This window comes from Drosophila subobscura, chromosome O (genome assembly GCF_008121235.1).
Source record: "Drosophila subobscura isolate 14011-0131.10 chromosome O, UCBerk_Dsub_1.0, whole genome shotgun sequence".
In the NCBI taxonomy this organism is placed as follows: Eukaryota; Metazoa; Arthropoda; class Insecta; order Diptera; family Drosophilidae; genus Drosophila; species Drosophila subobscura.
The window spans coordinates 9,315,698-9,340,056 of record NC_048533.1 but is presented as its reverse complement, the minus strand read 5'-3'; the positions used below and the strand labels follow the sequence as shown (position 1 = coordinate 9,340,056).

At 44.4% G+C, this 24,359-nt stretch overlaps 5 protein-coding genes across 5 annotated transcripts in view; 3 read left to right on the top strand and 2 right to left on the bottom strand.

Moving 5' to 3' along the window:
• Positions 1-549: 549 nt before the first annotated feature.
• Positions 550-3,053, bottom strand: LOC117898014. Its single transcript, XM_034807142.1, has 4 exons — positions 2,794-3,053; positions 1,560-1,669; positions 886-1,300; positions 550-820 (listed from the first exon to the last, which is right to left on the bottom strand). The coding sequence occupies exons 1-4, from the start codon at positions 2,855-2,857 to the stop codon at positions 669-671; spliced, it is 741 nt and encodes a 246-aa protein (XP_034663033.1). The 5' UTR covers positions 2,858-3,053; the 3' UTR covers positions 550-668.
• Positions 3,054-6,892: 3,839 nt separating this feature from the next.
• LOC117897500 (protein takeout) lies at positions 6,893-10,997 on the top strand. Its single transcript, XM_034806390.1, has 7 exons — positions 6,893-6,994; positions 7,461-7,542; positions 8,457-8,575; positions 8,632-8,753; positions 10,349-10,482; positions 10,547-10,699; positions 10,765-10,997. The coding sequence occupies exons 2-7, from the start codon at positions 7,476-7,478 to the stop codon at positions 10,917-10,919; spliced, it is 750 nt and encodes a 249-aa protein (XP_034662281.1). The 5' UTR covers positions 6,893-6,994; positions 7,461-7,475; the 3' UTR covers positions 10,920-10,997.
• Positions 10,998-12,271: 1,274 nt separating this feature from the next.
• On the top strand, positions 12,272-14,170 carry LOC117897501 (protein takeout). Its single transcript, XM_034806391.1, has 3 exons — positions 12,272-12,461; positions 13,209-13,301; positions 13,367-14,170. The coding sequence occupies exons 2-3, from the start codon at positions 13,232-13,234 to the stop codon at positions 14,035-14,037; spliced, it is 741 nt and encodes a 246-aa protein (XP_034662282.1). The 5' UTR covers positions 12,272-12,461; positions 13,209-13,231; the 3' UTR covers positions 14,038-14,170.
• A 916-nt stretch (positions 14,171-15,086) lies between these two features.
• LOC117898718 (ubiquitin-conjugating enzyme E2-17 kDa) lies at positions 15,087-19,061 on the top strand. Its single transcript, XM_034808335.1, has 3 exons — positions 15,087-15,250; positions 16,799-17,084; positions 17,162-19,061. The coding sequence occupies exons 1-3, from the start codon at positions 15,207-15,209 to the stop codon at positions 17,285-17,287; spliced, it is 456 nt and encodes a 151-aa protein (XP_034664226.1). The 5' UTR covers positions 15,087-15,206; the 3' UTR covers positions 17,288-19,061.
• Positions 19,062-19,393: 332 nt separating this feature from the next.
• LOC117898716 (FERM, ARHGEF and pleckstrin domain-containing protein 1) overlaps positions 19,394-24,359 on the bottom strand; it is a 38,937-nt gene continuing 33,971 nt past the window's right edge. The window contains exons 11-13 of the mRNA XM_034808333.1: positions 20,698-21,966; positions 20,001-20,481; positions 19,394-19,940 (exon numbers count right to left, since the gene is read on the bottom strand). Coding sequence (XP_034664224.1) covers positions 19,862-19,940; positions 20,001-20,481; positions 20,698-21,966 — 1,829 coding nt within the window. The 3' untranslated portion in view covers positions 19,394-19,861. The remainder of the gene's footprint in view (positions 19,941-20,000; positions 20,482-20,697; positions 21,967-24,359) is intronic.

Here is a 24,359-nt window from a genome sequence, read left to right as displayed (position 1 = left end):
CTAAGAAATTTAAATTTTACATGTTTTCTACATCTGTCATCTGTCATCTGCATCTACATCACTTCTCACACCAACACGCCCTGCAGGAGTATCGCTGCATGTGAATTTCTACATTTTTAATGAGGATCCAATCTGATCCTTATTCGGGAGCTAATAGAGATGAACATTCTCTGCGGAAATGCGTTCTTAGTTTTCATCTATCTTTAAAATTGTGAATGTAACAGATTTTCGTTCTTTATGGTGGCCCTTTAAAGTCTCTGAGTCTCTCTGTCAAAACAAGGTGGACAGACGGATATCTATCTATGTCTATAACTATATCTATCCCTCTCTACTGTACGCTGCCTATCCTATTTACTTTACTTACTTATACCCTATATGTGCTGTCCCTAACAGTTTATCTCGGCTATCGATCTGGACTTGTGTCATGTCTATGCACGAGATGGCAATCGCACTTCTCCAATGCAATGCAATGCCCAATGTCTCAGCTTCTGGGCGAGGATTCCTTTCCTTTATTTAACTCCTTGGATAATAAGTAAAGAATGTTCTGGCTACGATGTTCACACCACATACAATTTAATACTTGGCTCATAGCGGCTTAGCGGGTAAGTTAACAATTAAATAAAGCTTACAGTAGGAGCTTAGACTAGGGTGTGGGGCCGGGGCTTCGACTAGTTCACGTAGAACTGCTCGATAGGAACGTTCTTCAGCAGCTGGTTGGCGAGTTTTCCGAATTCGCTGGCCAGTTTCTTCTGCAGCTGGGCTTGCATCGCCTCGAGGACAATCTGACTGTTGTCGCGCAGGAAGAGATTTGTGGCCTCCACTGTGGGTACAATAAAAAATCGATTTAGTCATTCGTTTGCCAAGAATGGGCCACAGAGAACTTACGCAGGATACGATTGTTGTTGAACGCTCCGGAGATGCTCATTTTGACATCCTTCACGTCCAGCACCAGGCTGAGGGAGTCGATGTGCAGATGGTTCTCGCCCTTGGACGTGCGCACCGAAGTCTTGCCGGTGAGATCCGCGCTGACGCCCTCGAAGTTAGCATGGAAATCGCCGCCGCCCGAGGCGGGCAGGATCAGCAGGACACCGGAGCTGGTGTACTTGGCCTCGATCTTCAGCTTGGGCATCACGATCTTCGCCTTGAAGGGCTCGTTGTTCTCAGACAGCTTCAGCGACTTGACCTGGAAGTTGCTGGCCCCAAAGGCCTCCATGTTCTTGAGCGTGATCTTGTAGCCCTGTGGCCCCTCTGTCAGCTGCAGGGCCAGGGAGTCCATCTTAAACGGCTCCACCGAGGGCAGCTGGTGGGGCGAAATGGAAAGATTAGTCGGAGATTTGCTCGATTCTGCACCACTGTTCGAAGAGTTCGAACTGATTTCCGCACTTTTCACACAAAAAGAGTTGAAAGGCGTTGCGCAAGTCAATCTCTAGCCCACTGACATCCATTTGACTTTGCAACTTATGCAACGGCAACTTCGACTTTGCAGTGGAAAATCAGCAGAAAAGAAAGTGAAAATGGAGGAAAAAGAAATGCAAATGAGGGAGAGAAAAGTAACCCACCTGGATCTCGGGAATTCCATTGGCCAGATAGGGCTTCAGGTGCTCTATGGCACTCATGAAGCACTCCACCAGCTTGGGATCATCGCGCTGGCACTGCTTGATGTAGGCAGCTGCGAAATAGAAAGAAAACGGAAAAATCACTTAGCAGAGTCAACAGCAAACACGGCAAAAATGGAGATCAACAACAACTAAAATCTCTGCTTTTCAATTCCTGTAAAGTTCAACGACTCTGCAGACAGTCGAGCACAAACCAGTCGCGGCTTTGGGCGGCCTTCAGCTGGCCAGATTGAGATCTCGAACTCGAACTCGATCTTGGTAATGATAATGATACTGATTTGAGTCTCTGTGGGCAAGGTTGAGGCTGTGCCCGAGAAGTGCAGCTCTAGAACCTGTTGTCGCCTCGATTCTGACGCACATGACACACATTTCGGCTGATAGGCGGGGCGGCGGGGGCTAATCGGTATAACCATTACACAATACTACTACAACAATGCGGCCCGGTTGCCACTCCACTGCGGTTTCATTAGCGCCATTCGCCTGGCAAGGCAAACTGCAGCGAGAGCGTTCGAAATTTCAAGTTGAAGGCTGTCCAACGGCCACACAGCTTCGAGGAGCTAATTAAATATGTATTTGGCTCATAGTCTGCATTTTGAGTTCGACGCTGAGATGCCACCTAATGCCACATGCTGTGCCATGGAGCTGCAAACATTTATAATGCGGAAGCAAAGTCTTTGTTGACACTCATCAATGCTTCCGAAGCGGGGCTTTGTCCCCCTTTTATTTGTTTCTTTTTTTGTTTCGCTCATTTGTCAAATAAAACTGTGTCGGCTTAAGCAATTAACACTTTGAATATAGTATCGCCAGATCGATTAGGAATGTGCTGCACAGGCAAATAAATTAATACTTGAATAACTTTTCCCATTAAACTTGACATTTGACATATTCGGGAAGATGCAAAATGCATCTTTTACCCCGCCAGAGTGTGAAAATAGTCGAAAGTGTTAATTGGTTTGCTTGGGGGTTCACCAAAGGTTCAATAATTTAAGTCAAGTCAAATCGAAGATGGAATACTCTTTAAAAGTTGTAGCTAAAAAGGTAAAAAGTTAGCATCTTTCCATGAGTAAAAAAACCAGAAACTTTTAGCTTTCAATTTCTAATAAGGAAAGATATTTCCCTGCGCTTATTCTCTACATTTTTTAGCGGAATATTCCCCAAGATCCTGGCTCCAACTTACGAGCTTCAGCCTGGACCATCCAGACGGTCTGCAGCACAATCACCAGGCACACGTACTTCAACATCTCGGATGCGAACAAAAGTACCACTTGATCACTTGAGTTTATCAATTATAGTTGAACAAAAACAACAACGAGCAACACGCGACACGGAATGGGAATGATAATTTATTTAAATCTTTATATGATGGGTCGTAGTCGTGGTCGTGGTGGTCGAACGTCTGTCACCGCGAAGCTGAGAACGTGAACTGCGAGACAGCCGCCAGTCGATCGCCGATTTTAAAGGCCCCTCCAGTGGTGGAGCGGGAAGTGGAGACTGGGGACTGCGGACTGTGGGGCACCACTCGCACATACTCGTAGTACATAATGCAAAGCGCGGACAAGTTAAGGCAGAGCTCAAGCCAAGTCCCGCTGTTTAAGTCGACGCCGGCAGAGAACTTCAATATTTCCGAGCAGATCTGAGCTGGAGCTGAGCGGCAATTGGCCAACTGACTAACTGACTGACTGACTGACTGACCGACTCTTTAACTGCTCTTCGGTGGCCCTCTCCTTCTGTCTGACTTCTCTGGCTTCTTGCAAATTTTTTGTTTGCCCACTTTGGCGAGTGCCATAAAAACTAATTTAGCAATTCCACTTACGCAATGCACTGCAGATTTTATTTGTCAATCTCGGATGCAGTAAGAACCTATGGGTAAGGGGAATCTGACAGCGTCACCCGATGAACTTCACACCTGGTCACATGTGACCCTCCTCCAGTTGACCGCAAAATAACCCTGAAGGCAGTCAATAATTGTGGCCATTATTTAGAAAAATAATCACTTGCATTGGCTGAAGATATAATAGATAATATCTCTTGAGAAACCAAACTTTGGCACCAATAAAAACCTACACAGAATTGGTACATTCTTGGAATCAGAATGGGAGCTAAAAGGGAGCCTCATTACGCGTACTCTGGTAAGCCAAATCCAATTAAAATACTATGGGTCGTTGTCTGCTGACTATGAAATACTCTTAAGTACTCGTTTAAGAATTTATTTCCAGTGTGGAATGGTCGTAAAAATACTTTGGCCAGACAATACAAGTTATTGGCACTTTAAGTTGGAAAAACATTCATTAACATTTGGTTTAATGTTAGTAACATTGACTACTGACTCACCCCTAAGTACTTACTATTTACTACAGTATTTACATGTTTGCTTATTGCCACTCCATTATAACTAGTTAATCGGGCACTTTTACTTGTTGCACAGCGCCATCCGTGCTTTCCTCACGCAGTGCATCGCATGAATAATGGAGGAGGTTAGACTGGTTTCCAGCATAGATCTTATCCGTTGGGTTCTAGTTTCCAGCCAGACCAGTCGCCCGAGAGGCATTTAATTAATAGTTGTCAGGCAGTGACTAAACCTGTATAACAATGCGCAAATACTGCGGACTTCAACGGAAGTCACGCTCTTCTATGTGGAAAGGGAAGCTGTCTATCCCCCACAGAAGAGCCGCAGAAAGCGCAAATACTCTGCCCCCAAAACTTTGCACTACAGCCTCGAGACTTTCGACTGGACCGCAGCTAGACGAACGAAACTGAACTCTTAAACTGTTTACAATGGCCCTGAGAGCAAACAAACAGAGCTATGGGGAAGTAGTACAGTACAGTGCTGACTCGTACTGAATCTGGGAGCGTGGAGCGAGGGCCAAATACTTATTTGCCATACAAAAGGCCTCTTCGCCGATTCTAAAGCTTGTTGACATCAGCAGGCAGCACGAGCACAATGCGAGTAAGTATACGAGTTATATGTAGTTATAAATATATCTCCATCTCCATCTGTATCTGTATCTGTATCTGTATCTGTGGCTGTACAAAGGCCTGCGAGAATAAAGAGAATTGGCTGGGAAGTGGCAGTGCGCGCGGCATGGAATGGATAAATGCGAGGAAGGAAAACATTACTCAAATCTTATTGTTTCATTCGCATCATTGTAATGCCTCCAAGTGTCTTCTATGGGTACATAAGTCCGCATCCCCCACATGTTCCCAGAAGGTGGCAATTGGCGCTGTTTGCCTGCTCACGAACCCATCATTTTTTAGTGAGACTCTCTAGCTAATTAGCAAAGTGACTAGACAAATGTTTTTTTTGCGCAAGTGGAGAATATTTAGGAAAAAAAACGACTGACAAAATAGCCATAATTTTGTTTAATTAAAAGTTAAATGCTTTAATCGTGCCTAAAGAGCGGAAAGAGTTCCAAGTTTCCAAGAAACAAGTTCTATAAAATGTCGAAGCATCTCCACATTTGCATTTAATTCTACTTTCAAACTGCGGTATAATTCCATATATTTAAGCTTCCTTCTTTTCCCCCATTTAATTAGCAATCAATTATCCAGTTTCGGCCATTAAACAGGAAGGAATATGACCCAGAAATTCATGGTTTTAGCCACACAAAGCAGTTGGTCAAAAAGGAATTGAACCACAGATCCACAATTGCATTCACAGTCGGTGGTTGACCCAATAACCGAACCACCTTGACCTTGAGGCGAGTCAGAGCAGGAGCAGTGGCAGTGGCACAAGAGCCGCACAGTGGGAGCCTTCGTTGAAATAAGATGTTAAAAGTCAAAAGGAAATCGTATATTTGGTTGTTAATGTTTGCATTGGCAATACACAAAGTACATCCCTATGCACAAGCTGCATCTGTCACGTTCTTTCAGCTTGAATAAAAAGATGAAAATGTGATTATTATCACATTATGTAATCCTTTTTTTTGGTCTTTCTTTTAAGTTATTTGAGGATAAATAAGCAACAGTTTGATTCCCTCTAACGGATCTAATCGGTCGCTGCCATTGTTTCGAATGTTTTCGAATGATTTTAGTTTATTTAAATGGAAAAGAACATTAAAAATGGCATTTCCTCGTTGCATGCAAATATTTGATTTATAAAATTTGTAATGAAAAGCGCATATAGAGTTGATTCGATCTGGATTCTGCAACAAACATGGTCTGAAGGTCGGGCTGAAGGCCTGAATATGGGAACAAACGGGAAAAACGGGACAAATAAATCAAATTTACTCTTTAAATGGGCACATGTGCACCAGCAAAATAGCTCAAGTTCCCAGCTCTAAATATTTATCACCATTCACACGTGCAGACCTCGAAGCCCTCTAAATACACTTATCTAATGAAGATATCTTAATACCTTCAGAAGTGATTAGTTTAGCGAGCTAAAATGCAAATGCCCACCACCCCACTTCCACTCTTTAGCCCTGACGTTTCCTTGGCATACTTTCAGGCGTTGCAGCTACAGTGGCGGTGCACAATATTGTGCCATGCTGAGTTTACAAGTCGTGCACGAAAGCGATGAAAAAACTATATTATTTCCTCAAAGTTGCTGGGAAATATGGACTGTCCAAATGGACAACATTCCATTCAACATCTAAACAATGCGCAGATTCATATCTCACGACCCCTTTGCCATCTCTAGATGTAGATGAAATTTAAATGCAAAACGCACAATCATAAAGAGTCGGAATTATTCTCGACAGCGAACAAAGTTCAGTGACAAAGTTCTCCGAGGCATGTGCATTTCTTTTGGAGGGCTTGTCACTCGCTGTCAATGGGCGGAATGGATGGATGGATGGATGGATGGATGGTGAGCCCAATAAACATTGCTGATTTATAAAGGAAAGGGTTCAATGAATGGCTGGATAGATGGGTGAGATAATGAGGTGCCTGCCGCTTGGCCATCGCCATCTCTTGACACTCTTTAGAACAAAGGCTGCAAAAAAAAAACAAGCTGGGAAGTAAAATGAGGTGGATGCTAATCCCAGCGTGTGGAATCGCTAATGATGGATTCATCATGCATGTCAGACTCATTACCAGACTGCAGTTTTAGATGGTGTGATGTTACAGTGCGGCACCCAAGTCAGAGACCCTTTGGGGCCGGGTTAACCTTCAACTTCGAGGCACCCAGAGTCAGGCCCCAAAACGACGACGACCTGTCTACGCCTGCCTGCCTGCTGGGGTGTGTCAGAGTCAGAGTCAGAGGCAGTGGCAGTGGCAGAGTAGGAGGCCTCTCCTTTTGTTCGTCTTTCTTTCTCTGGCTCTTTCGCTGCATTTCGTCGACGCTTTCGAGCCGACTTCTTGTTGGTTAAAATGGCTTGGACCAACGCACTGCGAGCTCATTCATTCCTCGACCGAGTCGCGTGAAAGTTGGACGCAAAGTAAGCGCAGGCCAAGTCACGCCGAAGAAAGCAGCGGACAACAATTCGATTCTTTATTCAAGAACAAACAACGACGGACTGGTGTGGACTGGTTGTGGCTGGCTTTGAGTTTGGGCCAGGGACTGGGACTGGCACTTGGACTGTGTCTTCGGTGACCCACTTTGCGAGCCCGAAAGAATTTCCGTCGAAGTGAAACCCACAGATTAGCCGAGTGCGAGTGTGTGTTCAAGATTCTTTACCAACTGTTTTCGCTTTCGCTCGTAAACCGGGACCAAGTCGTAGACCAACCAGCCAACGACGTCATTTGACCAAAAATTAGCATATAAATCCACACATTTCCGATGAGACATTAGACAGTAGACTGTGGCTGCAAAAAACGTGCTAATCAATTACGAAACTAGCGAAAAAGAAAAAGAAAAGTGAAACACCATCAATAATTTCCTCTGTTACTTGTACTTTCCTTCAGACGAACCACACAAAAATGTGCCACAAACTCGGATTCATTTTGCTCGCGTCCATCGTGGGCGCCATTTGGGCCCAAGAGCAACGTAAGTACTCGCTTCTAACCATAACCAACTGCAACTATGATTAATTGATATCAGCCGATACGATTGTGCTGAAGAGCTTTCTTTTCAAAGACCCCCTCCTTAGACACGTTCGCGGCCCCAAAGTTGGCTTAAGTGGCCCATGGATTGGGCTTTAATTACCCACCCCCAGACGTGCCCCGGCAACAACGAAAGTTGGCCAATACACGTCTCTACGGCGAATGGCAATGAAGTTCCCGGAATAGCATTTGATGGCAGTACCAGAACTATCTCTGATCTCTGACTTCTGGTTCGCTTTCGGTACTTTACCCCCTTAGCTGCAATCAAAATTCGAGCGGAATTACTTGTGCCATTTCGCTATTTTGGGAACTTTGAGGCCTATAAAGATTTTTGGGATGGAACGTGTCTGGATCTGGCTGAGATATAAAGCAAATTTCTGGAATCAAAGTTCAAGTCAATTAAAAGAGAGACTCACAGAGTACAGGGTTCTGCATCTTCCGGCAAAGCCTAGACCCTGCCGCAATTTCAGAGTATGACTTCCATTTATCATGTCTGCCTCCTACATTCGAGTACATCCTCAATTGTGTCGCTCGGAGCACACCTTTCTTAACCCGGCAATAAACCTGTCACCAGCCTCATTTCTCAGTGCAGTCTGAACATGTTCACAGCGATTATCCGCTGTGGCTGTGAGAGATCCCCCGAGATAATGGCGAACTTGAACCCAACGACAACTCACGCATGCCCCGTGCAACGGGGAAGCGCAGCTAATGGGACGAAAGCTCGAGAGCGAATCCTCAGCGACTGCTCCATTGTGCACAGTTTCCGCTGAAACAATGTAAACTGCGAACAGGCAAAAGTTGCAGCAATTATAACTCATTGCCAGGCAGCTATTCTCACCCATTACCGATCACTTTCAGCCTACTATCTGCAGCAGTGTCCGCGGGATGAGGCCCAAATCAACGACTGTCTGCGGGACAGTGGCAACAAGCTGGTCCACTATCTGCAGAAGGGCGTGCCCGAGCTGGACATCTACGAGGTGAGTGAACGTCTTACTCCATTGTGATCTTTAGGCCATGAGTATATCCATTCCAGATTGAGCCCGTGATGATCGATGAGATTGGAATCGTCTTGGGCAGCGGTCCGGATGGCTATCGCGCTCTCTTCCGCAACATCCAGGCCTACGGAGTGAGCAACATAACTGTCACAAATATCCGGTAAGTTCGGGTGCACTCAAGACCAGCTACACTGTACCTTAGTCCCCATTGCTTCTGTCGTGTCGAGAGGGTCAAGCTTAGCTCTGAACCCGCATAACTTGACCGACACTTAAAGTGTCGTTGTACATCATCACTTTGTGTCACAGAAGTTAGATAAATGTTTGCTTAAGGGGAATGAGCATTCAAAATTCTCTGTTTTTAACCAAGCCAATGAGTCAGTGGAGACTACATGCGTTCAGCTCTGTGTGGCTTAATAGAACTTCCGTTAAAAGAAGATCAAATGGCAGACAATTATGGTTAAAGTCTAAGTACATTCCATGGTTCAAATCCCAACTCTAGCATCAACCCATTTGCTCAGCATCCAAGTCAATCGGTCAGTGAGTCAATCGTTCACCTACGCATTCGATCAATGCCTCTGGGCACGCGATCTGCGCCAAGATCATCGCTCACGTTGTCAACATTGTGTTGTGGGGAGCTCATTCGAATGAGCGCAGTTTCCGATAGTATTATGTATGTGTGTGCCGCCAGTTATGGGCACTCAAGATCTTAATTTATGCCCACACGAAACGATTGGCACTCGCATTCGCACTCGGTTCGATCGAGCCACAATTGATTTACATTTGAGTGGTTCTTCAGCTCTAACTTAAACGTTTTATGTTTGCCCCGGTCGATTTGCATGCGCACGGGTTTTCCATTGCCCTGTAAGTAGGTACATTTATTTGTACTCGTATTCAAGCACGTAATTGCCCCCAGGTATCGGCTCGTGCCCGTCTGGTGTGTAGGCGAGCAGCTCCAGGGAAATCTAAGCCATGTCTTAGCTGGAATCAGCCGGAGACATTCTCGACTCTGTTCGCTGGAAATGTGTTTGAGGCTGTGTGTTGGGCTATAACCAATTAGTCGAACGAAAAAACCATTACCTGATTATCATTTAATGGGAGACTTGACGACGCGTTTCGCGGTTAACAAAAGATTCTTGGGAAAGCAGGGGAAACCTTTCATTCGGATGCATCATGCTTTCCCCTTTATTTCGTTTTCAACTGAAACTAATCCTCTTTCAAATGAAAAGCTGACCTACTCTCCTGATTGGCCGCCGTATGTGTGGGGCTCTTGGATTATGCAACGCCCCTCCCCAAAGCCAAGAGCACTTTTGGCTCAACTTTCCGGTATTTGGAACAAGAGAACAACAGCGACTCACGACTACCGTTTGGCCATAGACACTTGCCACTCAATTGGCCAAAAAAGTGACGCCAAGTCGCCACATCAACGACAGATCGTTGACCAAGAAACGAGGCATGAAAATGTGTGCCAACATGCGCCATGTGGAGTGCAATCTTTGGGGCCGGTTTCGGTATTGATTTGTCCAGCGAAGGTCACTGCGGGTTCTCTTTGGTGCTGGGGCGTGTTAAGAGAGTTTCGTTTCGGTGTTACCATCCAGCAGCAGTCAAGGTTGTGGCAATAATCCGCCGCTCATCGTTCAGCGATGAAATGGCACTTTTGTAAGGAGCTTTGAGAGTCATTACGCAGAGATTGTCACTGTCATTGCCATTAGATATTTATATTCATATACCAGTATAAACATTTCTATATCTGTGCAGCTCCGACTTGGACTCGCTGCAGTTCCAACTGACGTGCGAGATACCCCGTATTCGCGTCAAGGCTCAGTACCGATCCACAGGTGTTCTGATCTTGGTGAAGGCCTCCGGTGCCGGCGACTACTGGGGCGAGTATGGTAAGTACTTCATCAGATAGTTTGCATCGCTCTTCTGGGTGCTAACAATTCGCTTACTTGCCAGAGGGCGTCAAGGCCAAGATCTACTTCAAGGCGGTGGCCAACGAGGGAGCCGATGGACGCACTTACCTCACCACCGATTCCGTGAAGATGGACTTCAATGTGAAGGACATACAGATGGGTGTCGACAACATTGCCAATGGCAATTCAGTCATACGTAAGATTAGATCTACATTTGGTCGCTGTGAATCATAAACCATCCAATCCATCCCCCACTTGCAGAGGCTGCTCTCAATCTGTTCATCAACTCGAACTCTCAGGAGCTGCTCAAGGAAATGAAGCCGGCGCTGCGGACGAAGCTCACTCTGGTCATCAGGAACTTTATGGATCGCATATTCGCCAAGATCCCCCTGGATGAATGGATCAACCTCAACTAGTACTCCCCCAGACACTGTTCTACTTCTAAGTCCTAATTTATTGCACAGATTTCAAGCTAAATAAACAAAACAAAAACTCCAACTAAAAGCCCAGCGATGAGGGGCTGGAAAAGGGAGATCATGCCTCCCGTGTTACCCAAACTAACTGGTTGCAGGTTGCCATATTATCAGAGCTGTGGAGCTCATCAGAGCGGGCATTAGGCAACCGGGATCGGGGTTATCATTAGATGCACGTTTCAAATGTTAGAAAAGTTGCCCACTCTCGTTCAGGTTTGGCATGTTAATTCAAGGCCATCGATCGCCTCCGTCTCAATGAATGGCAAAATGTTTGTAAACAACTGGATGCAAACGCCAAGTATTGCAGAAAGAATCCATTCCTCTATGCTCCTATGAACTGAACTTTGTGCCCCCCACAAACACAAACAATCCAAAGCTGCATGACCAAAGGGAGTTGCCCTGAGGGAGGATTATCACATCCGATTGAATAATAAACGATGAATGAACAGCAATCGAAGGCGTTCCATGTTATCTAACACATAGTGGGGCCGCTAAACCGAAGCCTGGCCAAACTGATCTTTGGGTTGACCCCCGAATTGCGTGCAGTTCAACAATTTGCCCCATGCCACAATCAGTCGCAGCACCGAACCATGTCAGAGGCGGCCGCCCAAGCCAAGCGAGTGCCCAGCGTGAAAGCTGAGCTCCTCGTCACATCAGGGACATTACATAATATCCAAAGTGAACAGATTGTCAACCAACACACGACCTCAGCTCCACTACACAACACTACCCCAACCGATGCGATGCGATGCGATCAAAATCGTCTCCACAGAACAGAGCACACAGGGAAGATGTGTTCTCGACACGTAATTGCGACTGGCACGACAGCGACCTTCCTGCCCATTCCCTTCAGGCCCCCAGGCAGTGTTGAGCCCCTCCCTGATCCCCGACTGAGTTTTTTGGGTGGCAAGGCTGCTGAGGTGGGAAACAGCCCTCAGCTTCCTGCCTGACCTGCTGGCTGTCTGCATTTTCCCAGCGGCAAACTGGCAATTTTCCCCCTAGCTCGCAGATACATTTGTGTGGATGCAATCAGTATAAACATTATTATTAGTATTAAACAGTAGCTGCTTAGCGTCTTTCTTTATCGCTCCCTCGCTCTCTCTCTCGCTCTCACTAGTTGTCTAAACGTTTTGCCAGCAATGCTTGCAGCAGGGTGGTGGGAGCGGAAGCCGGGGGTATTTCTGAGTTCTACGTCGTGCTGCTGTTCTGGCCCAGCTCCACAACACACAACTTGCCCGAGCTCTCATGTAAATCGTAGCGAAATTTTTGCTATAAAACGTGCCGGTCTCAACAATTTTGCATTCAGTACGATCTGTAGACGGTTACTAAAGCAACACTCGAATCCGAGACTCTGAAACAAACACACAGAACAAACCTCAAGCAGCAGCGAGAACGTTGAGCGGCCTTCCCACATCAAGAAGTTAATCAAATAAAGTGCCAGAACCCACACCAAAAATCAATTAAAAAACTAAATAACTTCAAAGTGTAAGTTTCAAGCCAGGAATTATTTTGAACACATATCCTAGAGAACTCCCCCAGGAGAACAAACCGAACGTGAACCAGTGAAAACTTTCAAATCAAAGGAATATTCATTCTGCAGCAGATCCCATCTGAATGGGAATGAACCCTATTTACCAGGGACCAATCCTTTGAAAGTGCCCAAATTCCAATAATCCCAGGAGGTGTTCAATCTCTCTCAAACCATTCTCCATTCAAAATCTCTCTCTGTCTCTCTGGTAAAAGTTGAACCAAAGTTCGCTCTTGCTGGCAACCCCCCGCCAATCAGTGGCCATTCATAAAAACCGTAAAATATTGATAATGATATAGTGCAAAGCCCCCGATGAGAATCAGTTGAATTGCAGTCTACAAAGTGAACAAAACAGACATCTGATGATAGTAATCATTGCGGATCGGTTCGGTCTGTAGGTGCCTCCCACTTATTTGAATACGACGCAGTGACCATAATGCCTATAATCGGGACTGGGACTTGAGATGATTATGGCAGTGGGAGGAGGATCGGTTTAAAGGGGGCTGAGTGGGCCGGGCCGGGCCGGGCCGACTCGACTCGGCCATAGAGGTTAATGATTTTTGAATAGATATTCATTATGGAACATAGACTGTGACGTCAATGGGCCCGCTAATGGTGGGATGTTCGGGCATGTTCGGGAATCAAACAATAGTTTGATAGTAACCATTATTATAATACAATACCTCTTTGATATCTTCCCATAGGAAACTACACACAATCAATCAAAATGCAGTCCACACTCATTGTAGCCTCTCTGATGATGTGCTTCCTGGGAGTCTCCCTGGCTGGCAGTATGCGTAAGTGGAAGACTGATTCCATGCCATGTATCCTATGCTCACAGTATCTCTTCCTCCATCTATAGCTGAGTACATTCAGGTGTGCCATCGCAACGATCCCGAGCTGTCGAAGTGCCTGAAGAGCAGCGTCCACAACCTGCGTCCGTATCTGGCCAAGGGCATCAAGGAGCTGAATGTGCCACCGCTAGAGCCCCTCTACATTGGCGAGCTGAGCATTCTCGACGGATCCGCTGGCATCACAGTGAGGGCCAAGAAGCTGAACATCCTGGGAGCCTCCAACTTTGAGATCACCAAGCTGCGCGCCTCCACCCAGAACAGGCGCTTCGACTTTGAGCTGATCCTTCCGCACCTGCAGGGCGAGGGCATGTACGAGATTAACGGCAACATTCTGGCGCTGCCCATCAAGGGCAACGGACCCTTCACCGGCAACTTCACCAACTTTGTGGCCTATGTGCGCGTCCAGTACGACATCAAGAAATCGAATGACTTGGACTACCTGCACGTGAAGGAGTTCGCCCTGAAGATTCGCACGGGAAAGGGAAACCTGAAGCTGGAGAACCTCTTCAACGGCGACAAGGTGCTGGGCGATGTCATCAACGATACGATCAACCAGAACTTTGAGGTCTTCACCAACGAGGTGATTGCTCCCATTGCGCGCGCTCTGGAGACCAATTTCCTGGCCATCACCACCAAAATCCTCGAGAATTTCACTTACAACGAGCTGTTCCCCGTCTAAGATGAACGCCACATCATGCTAGGATTGGATGCAGCTGTCGAGATTTAGAATTAAGCTTGTGATACACTTTAATTGTTTTAATTAGTCCTAAAATATTAAAATATTCAATAAATTAAACGAAATTTAACAGAAACACAAGGCCCATACATATATTTTATTAAATTAAGATTTTAATGAGAGCAGCCCTCACAAACCATTTAGTTTTAGGATCAGCAGAAGCCAAACTTTGGATTAGAATTATTATCAGGTTGTAGTCTTAGAATTATTCCTACATCGTACTGAGATGTTCCTCCAGCCGCTGATCAATATCGCTGTCTTCGTTCTGCATCTTCTGCAGGTGTTTGCAATCATCGGCTTTGCGGTCCTTGTTATCTGGGGAACTCGAAAATTTCAATAATCGAAATATTGCGTAATATGTACAATAATTTTAATCATTGACAGACCCGACACGCGAATAGCTTAGATATAAGTTTGTTTTTTTGTCGAAGTATATGAGGCGCTAAAGGAACATTTTCAACGCCAAAGGGTTTGCTTATGGTTTTAAATATATTTGATATTTAAATATATGATAAGAAAGACTAAAAAATGAGACTTCTAAGTATAAATTTGTTTTCTTATTAATTACATTGTGTGAGTACCCGAAAATAAGGTAAGCTTTAGCGATCACACGCTTTCTATATTTTCTATATTTTAGACTTCAAGAGTTTTTAAAAAGTACTGAAAACAAGAATATACTAAAAACATGCAAAGTGTGTGACCTAAACAAGGTCGACTGAAAACCCTTCACCGCATGATTGGATGTCTATTTCGCCGATATCGAATTTTCTATACAATATTACTAAGAAATATGGCTTTCTGCCAACAGACAATTGATTCATAGGTCGAATGAAATTATTGTCTTATTGCTGAGAGTCCTAACTAGCTGATTATGTTTAATAGAACATCGAAATTGAGAAAAATGATTCAAGATTCGGTATATTTTGAAAATGAGAAAAGATATTTTGGTATTTTTTTTAGGGTCGGGCGGTATATTTTTTGACAAACCTGCGGTCACACTGGTGTCCTCAATTAAATTCCAAAATTTCACTGTTTCTGTTTATAAAAAAGGCGCATATTTGCTTAGGATTACAATTCACAATACACACAAAGTGTTAGTATCGTTGTAAAACATGTCAACACCCGCACGCAGACGTCTTATGAGAGATTTTAAAAGGTAAGAAAACGCAACGAAAAAATGTAAAGAAAAAAAAACGCAAAGTACACACACTTTGAGAGGCCTCGTCGTCGTCGTAGTCTTCGTTCGTCGCTCGTCCCCCTACCCAAATCGTGTTTCGTGGTATGAAATGGAGAAACCTGGGGGCTGCTCTGCTGCCTGCCTGCTGCCCCAATACATGTGAACGCAGACCAGACCCACCATTATGTCTGTATGTCGTGGAAAAGTTTGCGCAGCCAAAATATACACACACATACATACATATACATAGGTGCATACATACGTACGCCTTTGACACTTGACTTTGATGTGCTTTGGTGCTGCTGCAGAAGAAGAGGAAGAGCGCGAAAAACAAATGCAAGAGGAAAATACAGAATGAATATGTGAAAATTGTAACAACGAAAATTCGTCTTCCGTTTTCGCCAATTGCGTCGCAGACAAAAATCATTAACAATAGGAACGAACCATGAATGTGTGCCCCAGAGAGAGCGAGAGAGCGGAAAAGCAGATCCGAAAATGTTGGGAATTGAGTCAGAGGAGAGAGCAGAAAGCAGCAGCAGCAGCAGCTGCCCCAAAAGTCATTCGCATCCTGGTAGCTGCTCTCCCGCTCCGGCCACCACTCTCGCGTAACCTTGTTGACTCACGCGACAGAGATAGCAAGACTCGAGTGTGTTCCCAAATGGAATTTCATGTGATTTCGTCAGTGCATTCTGTTTTTGTCAATTAGATTTCACCCCTGAGATTGCACTTTGTATCGTCATGGCCCTGGCATAATGTCAAGGCTGCACCCGGGCGAGAAGTGGGTGGCACGTGACCCTCCTCCATTAACTGGTTTATCTCTTGGTACTCATCCATCCATCCCTAGTCAAGTCCCTACTCCCTAGTTCTTGTTTAATCGATGATTTCATTCGCTGGCCAGAGCAGCATTTCGCGTTTTGGTATTGATTTAAGCCGATTGAAGGGCGCGGTTGGATAGTTGGTTTTTGTTGTTGTTGTTGCGGTTTCGGTACGGTTCAGACCACCCGCTTGTTGCAGACCGCGCCAGCATTGACCTACATTCCTTGCAGATCCCCCGAACAGATAACGTGACAATTGGCAGTTGCCATATCGCAAATTGGATTCCTTTTTGGTTCGACTTTTAGTCTGTGTTCTGTTCACATGATACAAACGAATGAAAGTTGCTTAAACAACCATTTTGCGGTTAGATGATGCCCCTGTAGTTGCATCTGAGCTTTTCATATCTTTATATTGATTACATCATACACTGCTCTAAATTACCATATCTCAAACAAAAATAAAAACCAAAGGCACTTAAAATGGTACTAAAATTGTGTGTTTATGCCTATTTATAAATATATACAGATATTTACAAGCCATAAAAAGCCTTCTCTTAGTCACAAAGGAAAATGATTAATAAACAGTTTATGACTAAGAGCTGTCTCTGCTTTTGAGTGGATTAGTAAACAAACAAACAAAAATACAGATACACAGTCTGATTTTGCAAACGTATTCATATTCCTAATATCCAATTTGTAATCTCTTTTACAGACTTCAGGAAGACCCACCAACGGGTGTTTCGGGTGCGCCAACAGATAATAATATTATGATATGGAATGCTGTGATTTTTGGTCCACACGATACACCATTCGAGGATGGAACCTTTAAGTTAACCATAGAATTTACGGAAGAATATCCAAATAAACCGCCAACAGTTCGATTCGTTTCGAAAGTATTTCACCCAAACGTGTATGCAGATGGTGGCATATGCTTGGACATATTGCAGAATCGCTGGAGTCCCACATACGACGTGTCGGCCATACTAACATCTATACAGGTGAGGTCTTCTTCAATTCAACCGTGACATACTGAATGACTTTGTGCATGTTAATTGATTTTTTGTGTTTCTGGTAGTCACTGCTGAGCGATCCCAATCCCAACTCACCGGCCAACTCCACTGCCGCCCAGCTGTATAAAGAGAATCGTCGCGAGTATGAGAAGCGTGTGAAAGCCTGCGTGGAGCAGAGTTTCATCGATTAGCCATGCGCCCAAACCAGGAACAGTAACAGCAACAACAACAAAATCAGGAGCGACAGCCAGGGCAGCAGCAGCAGCAGGAAGGAAACCAGCTTCAGATTGAGAAATCAGCAAACTACAGCAAACAAAATATACAATAACATACACACGTTTAAATTAAATAACTGCATGAATATTTATAACAGAAATAATGCTATAAAATTGTAACAGTGTCACAGAAACACACACATTTACTATCCCTCACAAAGTCACTCACGAAAGTTCGATCCTAGTTAGATTTGTTTGGCCCGTTTCATCGTTTCATCCCAAAACCAGAGACACACTCCCAGAAAGAAATGCGAAATACTTCCCCCAGAAGTCAGCAGCAGCAGCAGCGTTCGCGGCCGCTGCAGCTGGAAATCTCTCTCGTAAGCTAACAGCGATTCAAATGTTATATTAGTAGCATAGATATCAGCGGCGGAAAATGATTAATAATTATAATAAAACACATATTATAAAAACTATGTCAAATAATTGCAAAAACAAAAATAGTTTCATTTTAGATGTGTGCAAAGCAACTCTACTAAGAACAACTAACTAAACCCACACTAAAACTCAATCCGAAGCAAAACCAAAAATAATTAAAAAGCCTAAAGAAACAATGATAAAACAATGATATATGTATGTTATATGTGTATCCATAGTAGTTCGTGTCGTAGCAAGCAACAGCACAGCAAAAGTTGAAAGTTAATTGATTGGCGGCAACTTTCCAGCTGCCCAAGAACCCGAAATTGAAATTGTAATTGTAATTGAATGTTGAATATGGAATGTCAATGATAACTCTCCAACCATGCCCACTTCCACGCGCACAAACACTCCAACACATACATACATACGTACACACTCGAACACATGCTACCTAGATTGAATCATAAGTTTATTGGCTATAAAATGTGAAATTTACTAGAAATTGAAATTAAATGTTAGTTATTAGCAATCAGAAAGCAACCCACTTGGGAAATGCTAACAAATCCTGTTGGAAATGCTTGGAATGAGCTAAGAAACGAATGCATGAACGAACGAGCGAGTATTGAGCATCCTATAGTAGTAGCATCCAGTGAGACCAATCCAAAATGTATTTTGTATATTCTTTTTTTGCTAACCCAGCACAGCACCACTTTCCTAGACTAACTATAAGATCTTGGTCCTCCTCTGCCAAACCTGAATTCGGGTTTGGTCTATCGCCCACGCAGAGACACACAAATTATCCCAAATGCAATGGAGACAAGAGTGTATCCCCTTTAGTGTATAGTTGGATGCAAAAACACCTCATAAACTGCCATTTGCCACGCTATATAATCTCTAGGTTCAACTGTGTCTTGGCTGCGGCAATTCATTTAGTTAGTCTTAAGCGTTTACAATCGAGTTTTGATCTGGTTTTCTGTGTTGAATGCAAATTGCTGTTCCTTTTGCTATGAAACCAACCTCCCTCCACTTTTTGGCACTTTGTGTTGGACGCGAAACGAAACGGTATGAGATGAGAGAGATCCTGCATTGAATTGGAATATAAATGAAAAAGATGGCAACGAGAACGAGCACTCGTTGACGGTGATGATGCTCTGAGCATCATGTTAATATTATATATGTATGAATAATCTACCACATAGCAACCCATTGATTTATTATTTAAAACTTATTATGAAACACCTAATAATGCAGAAAAGGTAGACAAAAAGAGTAACTTACGATAAAATATGAAAAAGCAACAGAATCCCAAAAGAATCAAACAAAATCACAGTAAAAACTAACAGACGATTGATGCAACATTTCAAATTATGTGGATTTTCAAATTACCTTATTGTAATTAATATTATTATTATTATTATTAATAAAGTATAAGATTTCAAATATCAATAAATGAGAATATGACAAAACTTATCCCCCCCACCGTTTCCAATTTCATTCGAAAACTTTTTATTCGATTTTGTTAAAATTGTTTTTATTAATTTGTTAAAGTCTATTAAAGTTAATGACTTAAGCTTATGATTAAACAATTGCATAATTTATACGTATATGAAAGTCGAATTTCAATAGATTTATTTAATTTTTGCAGAAAGTTTTTAACTCTTCAACTTTTTCTATAATTTATTTTATTGCATACCGAGTAAACATTTGACACAAGCGAATAAAAACTTTGAATAATAAAATGCATAAAACTTTCCACTTAAAGCAAAGTACAGATAAAAGACACAGGATAAAATGATGCACTAGATACCGAAACAAAGACAAGACGAAACGATAAAAGACGACGTTATTTACAGGGTTACTTAAGATACAAATAGAGTACACAGCGAATGTGTAGAATGTTTAGGGAGGGTGGGGTGGTACAGTAGAATACAATACAATATATATAAAATGGGAATATTTGTTGTGGTGTATACGTTGTATAAAAAATAGAATACTAGAGGGCATTTCTATGCGTGTGTGGTTCTATACGGTTGCTTGAGTGACTCCTCCATGGAATTGCACAGTGATTATACATAAGTTGGGGGAGGGTTACGTCAAAGTACGTCCATGCTGGGTTCAGGTGTCCCCTTCCTAATTGCCGAGCACTGCATGGCTGTGAATGTTTTTAAAGTCCTGGGTCTGGGTGGTGCTCCGCAATACCTCCAGCCATCTATGAAGAGAGGAAACCCAAAGTTAGCTGGTTCTTTAACTCATTTGTAGCTCCACTCACCTGTTGTATGTATGCGCACTCTCTGCCCGGAAGAAGTACACATGGTTCTTGAAGGAGAGCTTGAACACAAACTCCTTCTGCACGGCATCCTGGTGACCGGGCGGCCCCACTGTATATCCCAGAAGCGGGAGACTGGCGAGGGCAAACTCATCCTGGTAGCTCTTATAGAAGTACAAGCAGAACGAGGTGAACACCACCCAGAGCTTCTGCCAGCCGGAGCTGTTCTTGAATTTACGCAGCAGATAGCCGGACAGCTGGTGCTCGGCCGCGATTAGATGATCGCCCAGTCCGACGGTGGCGCCACGATGCCAGCAGACGTGCAGAGCCGTATTGCTTCGGGACGGTTGTGTCTTGCTTTGCTGCTGCTGCTGGAGCTGCAGCTGCTGGGGGGTTAGTGGTCCGCCTCCATTGATGCTGCTGTTCAGGCTGCTGTTGTTCCCATTCGTCAGTCCGAACAGATCGAGACCTTCCTCCGAGGAGCCTAAAGATAAAGAACGATGCAGAGAGGATCCTAGATTAATTATGATTCGGTATAAAGCTGAGACTGGGGTTCTGGGTGCTTGCTTACAAGGCCTTGCAGCGTGCTTTTCTTGCCAGCCATAAACAGAGAAAGTTAAAAGTTTAACAAATAAAAGAAGACTACAAAAAATACGTTTCTCGTCACGCTTCCCATTGAATCCCCTCGAGAGATACTCACTGCAGTTCTTGAGCGTCGTCAACTGGAGCTGCATGTTGGGCGGACGATTCTTGACGTCCGCCGCCGCCTTGGAGAGCTCGGCCAGCCAGAGGGTCTTCTCGGCGGTGGTGCCCGCACTCACCGTGATGGCGCACTGACCCCCAAAGATGGAGAAAGTGTTGTGCTCGGCGTTCTCGGTGAGCAGGGAACGCACCGGAACGTGGCCGAGTATGCGAAAGCTTTGATCCAGCGGCGACTTGGACCCGTACAGAAGGATGTCCGAGAACAGGAAGAACATCCGCTGCTGCAGCCCGCGCTTGGAGTGCTTCAGCAGACAGCCCTGGCGGATGAGACGTCGATGGGGCTGCACCAGCTGCTCGAAGCTGATGTCGCGCTGCAGCTCGCACAGCTCCACGAAATTAGCCGAATCGGGAAGCTGGGCACGAATTTCCTTGGTGCTGCGTATGAGCAGATGGTAGACGGCCTGGCAGTCGGCATAATCGATATGCTCCTCGGCGTAGTAGTCGCAGAGCCGTTCCAGGAGCAGCTGGTAGTGCAGCAGGCGATTCAGGGGCTTCAGCAGCAACTCCCCGATGGGCAGATAGCAGACCTTCTGCTGCTCAAAGTCCTTGTACAGCTGCTGGAAGCGATTGTCCGACTCGTACATGTCGTTCAGGCAGTGCAGGATGTCCAGGTGGGTCTGCACGTACTCATCGTAGATGGGCAGCGCCGCCATGTGCTTCATCATCACGTCTCCGATGCGGTGGGAGTCGTGGGTGCCACGGCCCTCCCACAGCACCATGCGGTGCTCAATGTCCCGCAGAAAGAGGTTGTGGTGCTGGGCCAGCGAGTCGAGCAGCTCGAACAGCGGCTGCAGCTGCTCCACATCCTCGATGCTCAGCACCTGGCGGAACGTGGTGTTCAGCACATCCAGATCCTTCTTGTACGTCCGCTCTGTCATCAGCAGCTCCTTGGCCAAGAAGTAGCTTGGCTCAGTGGGCCACTTCCTCTTCTTGACCTCCGCCTCGATGTCATGCTGAGTGCTCATCGGATGGCCATTGCCGTTGTGGCCATTCTGGTGGGGTGCCGTTGCCGTGGCCACGCCGGTGGCCAGTTCCTGCCTCTTGGCATGTTGGATCTCGGCCTGAATCACGTCATATGTGCCGGCCTCTGAACGGGAGAGCGAAGAGGACTTGTCCGACCCCAAAGTGAGGTCGTAGCGCGTCGGTGGAGTGGTGATCTCTCCCCGCCTATCCAGCGACATGTTGCCATTGATTCCGTGATAGACATCTGAAAATCAACCAAAAGAGGAACATAAAAATAATGAAATCATAAACTTAAATAATCAAATTAAGCTTAAAGCAATCTTTTAATAATTAAATAAATATCTTAAGATGAAATATTTAACGTAAGAATAACTAAACTAAAACGAGAAGGGACGTGTGAGACGCTTCTTACGCGTCACAACTTTTATACCCGGCACTCAGTACTACATCTGCACTTTAGCGGTTATTTGTCCAATTTTACATTTTTTCTTCATCTGTCATCTACATCAACAACACTACTCACGCCAACACGCTCCTTTAGCTCGCCACCCTCCCCTAGAAACACACACTGCAGAGTCGCGGCAGAGTCAGCGGCAGAGGCAGCGGCAGAGGCAGCGGCAGAGGCAGTGACGTGTCAGGGGCCAGGCCATAAACAGCGCGAAGCAGATTGTGAATGCTGCGGGACGGGGTGGGTTTGGCCACTGCAAATTAATTTCTTCATTGTGGCTATAATAATGATCCAATCGTATCCCAATTTGGTGATCTGATAGATATGGTCATTCCCTACGGAATGGCGTTTTTAGTTTTCTGCTAACTGCAAAATTGTAGATTTGGGAGGTTTTCGCCTTTTTGCAGAGGCGGAAGGGGGCGTGGCTCATTTTTGAAATACACTTGTAACAGTGTGAGCATACAGAAGTCTGGATGCAAAATTTTGTGGCTCTAGCTCTTATAGTCTCTGAGTACTAGGCGCTCATCAGGACGGACAGACGGACAGACGGACAGACGGACAGACGGACAGACAGACAGACAGACAGACAGACAGAGACTCGGCTATTGATGCTGATCAAGAATATATATACTTTATGGGGTCGGAAACGTTTCCTTCTGTGCGTTACATACAACCGTTATGTGCACAAATACAATATACCCTATTTACTCTTCGAGTACCGGGTATAATTAAAGTAAACTAAAATATATCTCCCCTTCTCTGTCTTAAAATTAAAGACTTTCCCGATCTTTTGTTTGATTAATGAAGTTTTATTTATTTAGTTTTTTGTTTCTATATAATTATAATTTAATGCTTGTTAAATCGATTGCTCGTGTACATGTCATTTTGTATTCATATTGTTTTAAGACCTTTTCCATCATTGGTTTGGGTTGCTTGAGTTAATATGGGAGATTCTTTGGTTTAAAATGGAACTGAAAATTCTTTGAGTATTATTATTTTTCTTTCTTGGGTTGTATTTTCTCAAACTTACTTTCTAAAATTCAGCTAAATGTTGTGAGTGTGTGTTTTCTCGAGATAAATACAAAGTTTCAAAGGAAAAGAAATTCTCAATTTGCACTTCAAGGAAAAGGATAAAATTACATCTAGTAGATATTCCATTTGGCAACCGAAAAATGCGGTTTATAAAAAGTATCCTAACTAAATAATTGGTTTAAGAAATCAACAACCAATTTTCGTTTAAATATCATCATTCCCGACGGAGAGCTAAACACAAATGGATGTTTTTTTTTTTTTTTGATTTGAATACTTTTGATCTGGATTAGTTTTTGTGAAATTATTGTACGTAGTACGATCTTCTCTGAAGCTCTCTTCTAGGGCCCGCTCCTGTTCCCACTAACAACTCTTAAATATCTCTTCCAACTACTATCATTTTAAACTTAAATATATCTTGATGGAGTTTCCCAATCGGTTTAAAACTTAACAGGGTCTGTCGCTTAATTCCTTTTGTTTCTCCCATTTTCAATAGTATAAATTTGGAATGGGAAGTGGGAGTTTTTTTTGTTTGGCACATTTATATACTAAAACGAGAAGGGACGTGTGAGACGCTTCTTACGCGTCACAACTTTTATACCCGGCACTCAGTACTACATCTGCACTTTAGCGGTTATTTGTCCAATTTTACATTTTTTCTTCATCTGTCATCTACATCAACAACACTACTCACGCCAACACGCTCCTTTAGCTCGCCACCCTCCCCTATAGACACACACTGCAGAGTCAGCGGCAGAGGAAGCGGCAGAGGCAGCGGCAGAGGCAGAGGCAGTGACGTGTCAGGGGCCAGGCCATAAACAGCGCGAAGCAGAGTGTGAATGCTGCGGGACGGGGTGGGTTTGGCTACTGCAAATTAATTTCTTCATTGTGGCTATAATAATGATCCAATCGGATTCCAATTTGGTGATCTGATAGATAAGGTCATTCCCTACGGAATGGCGTTTTTAGTTTTCTGTTATCTTCAAAATTGTAGATTTGGGAGGTTTTTGCCCTTTTGCGGGGGCGGAAGGGGGCGGGGCTCATTTTTGAAATACACTGGTTTCAGTGTGAGCATACAGCAGTCTGGTGCCAAAATTTGGTGGCTCTAGCTCTTATAGTCTCTGAGAACTAGCCGACAAACAAGACGGACGGACGGACGG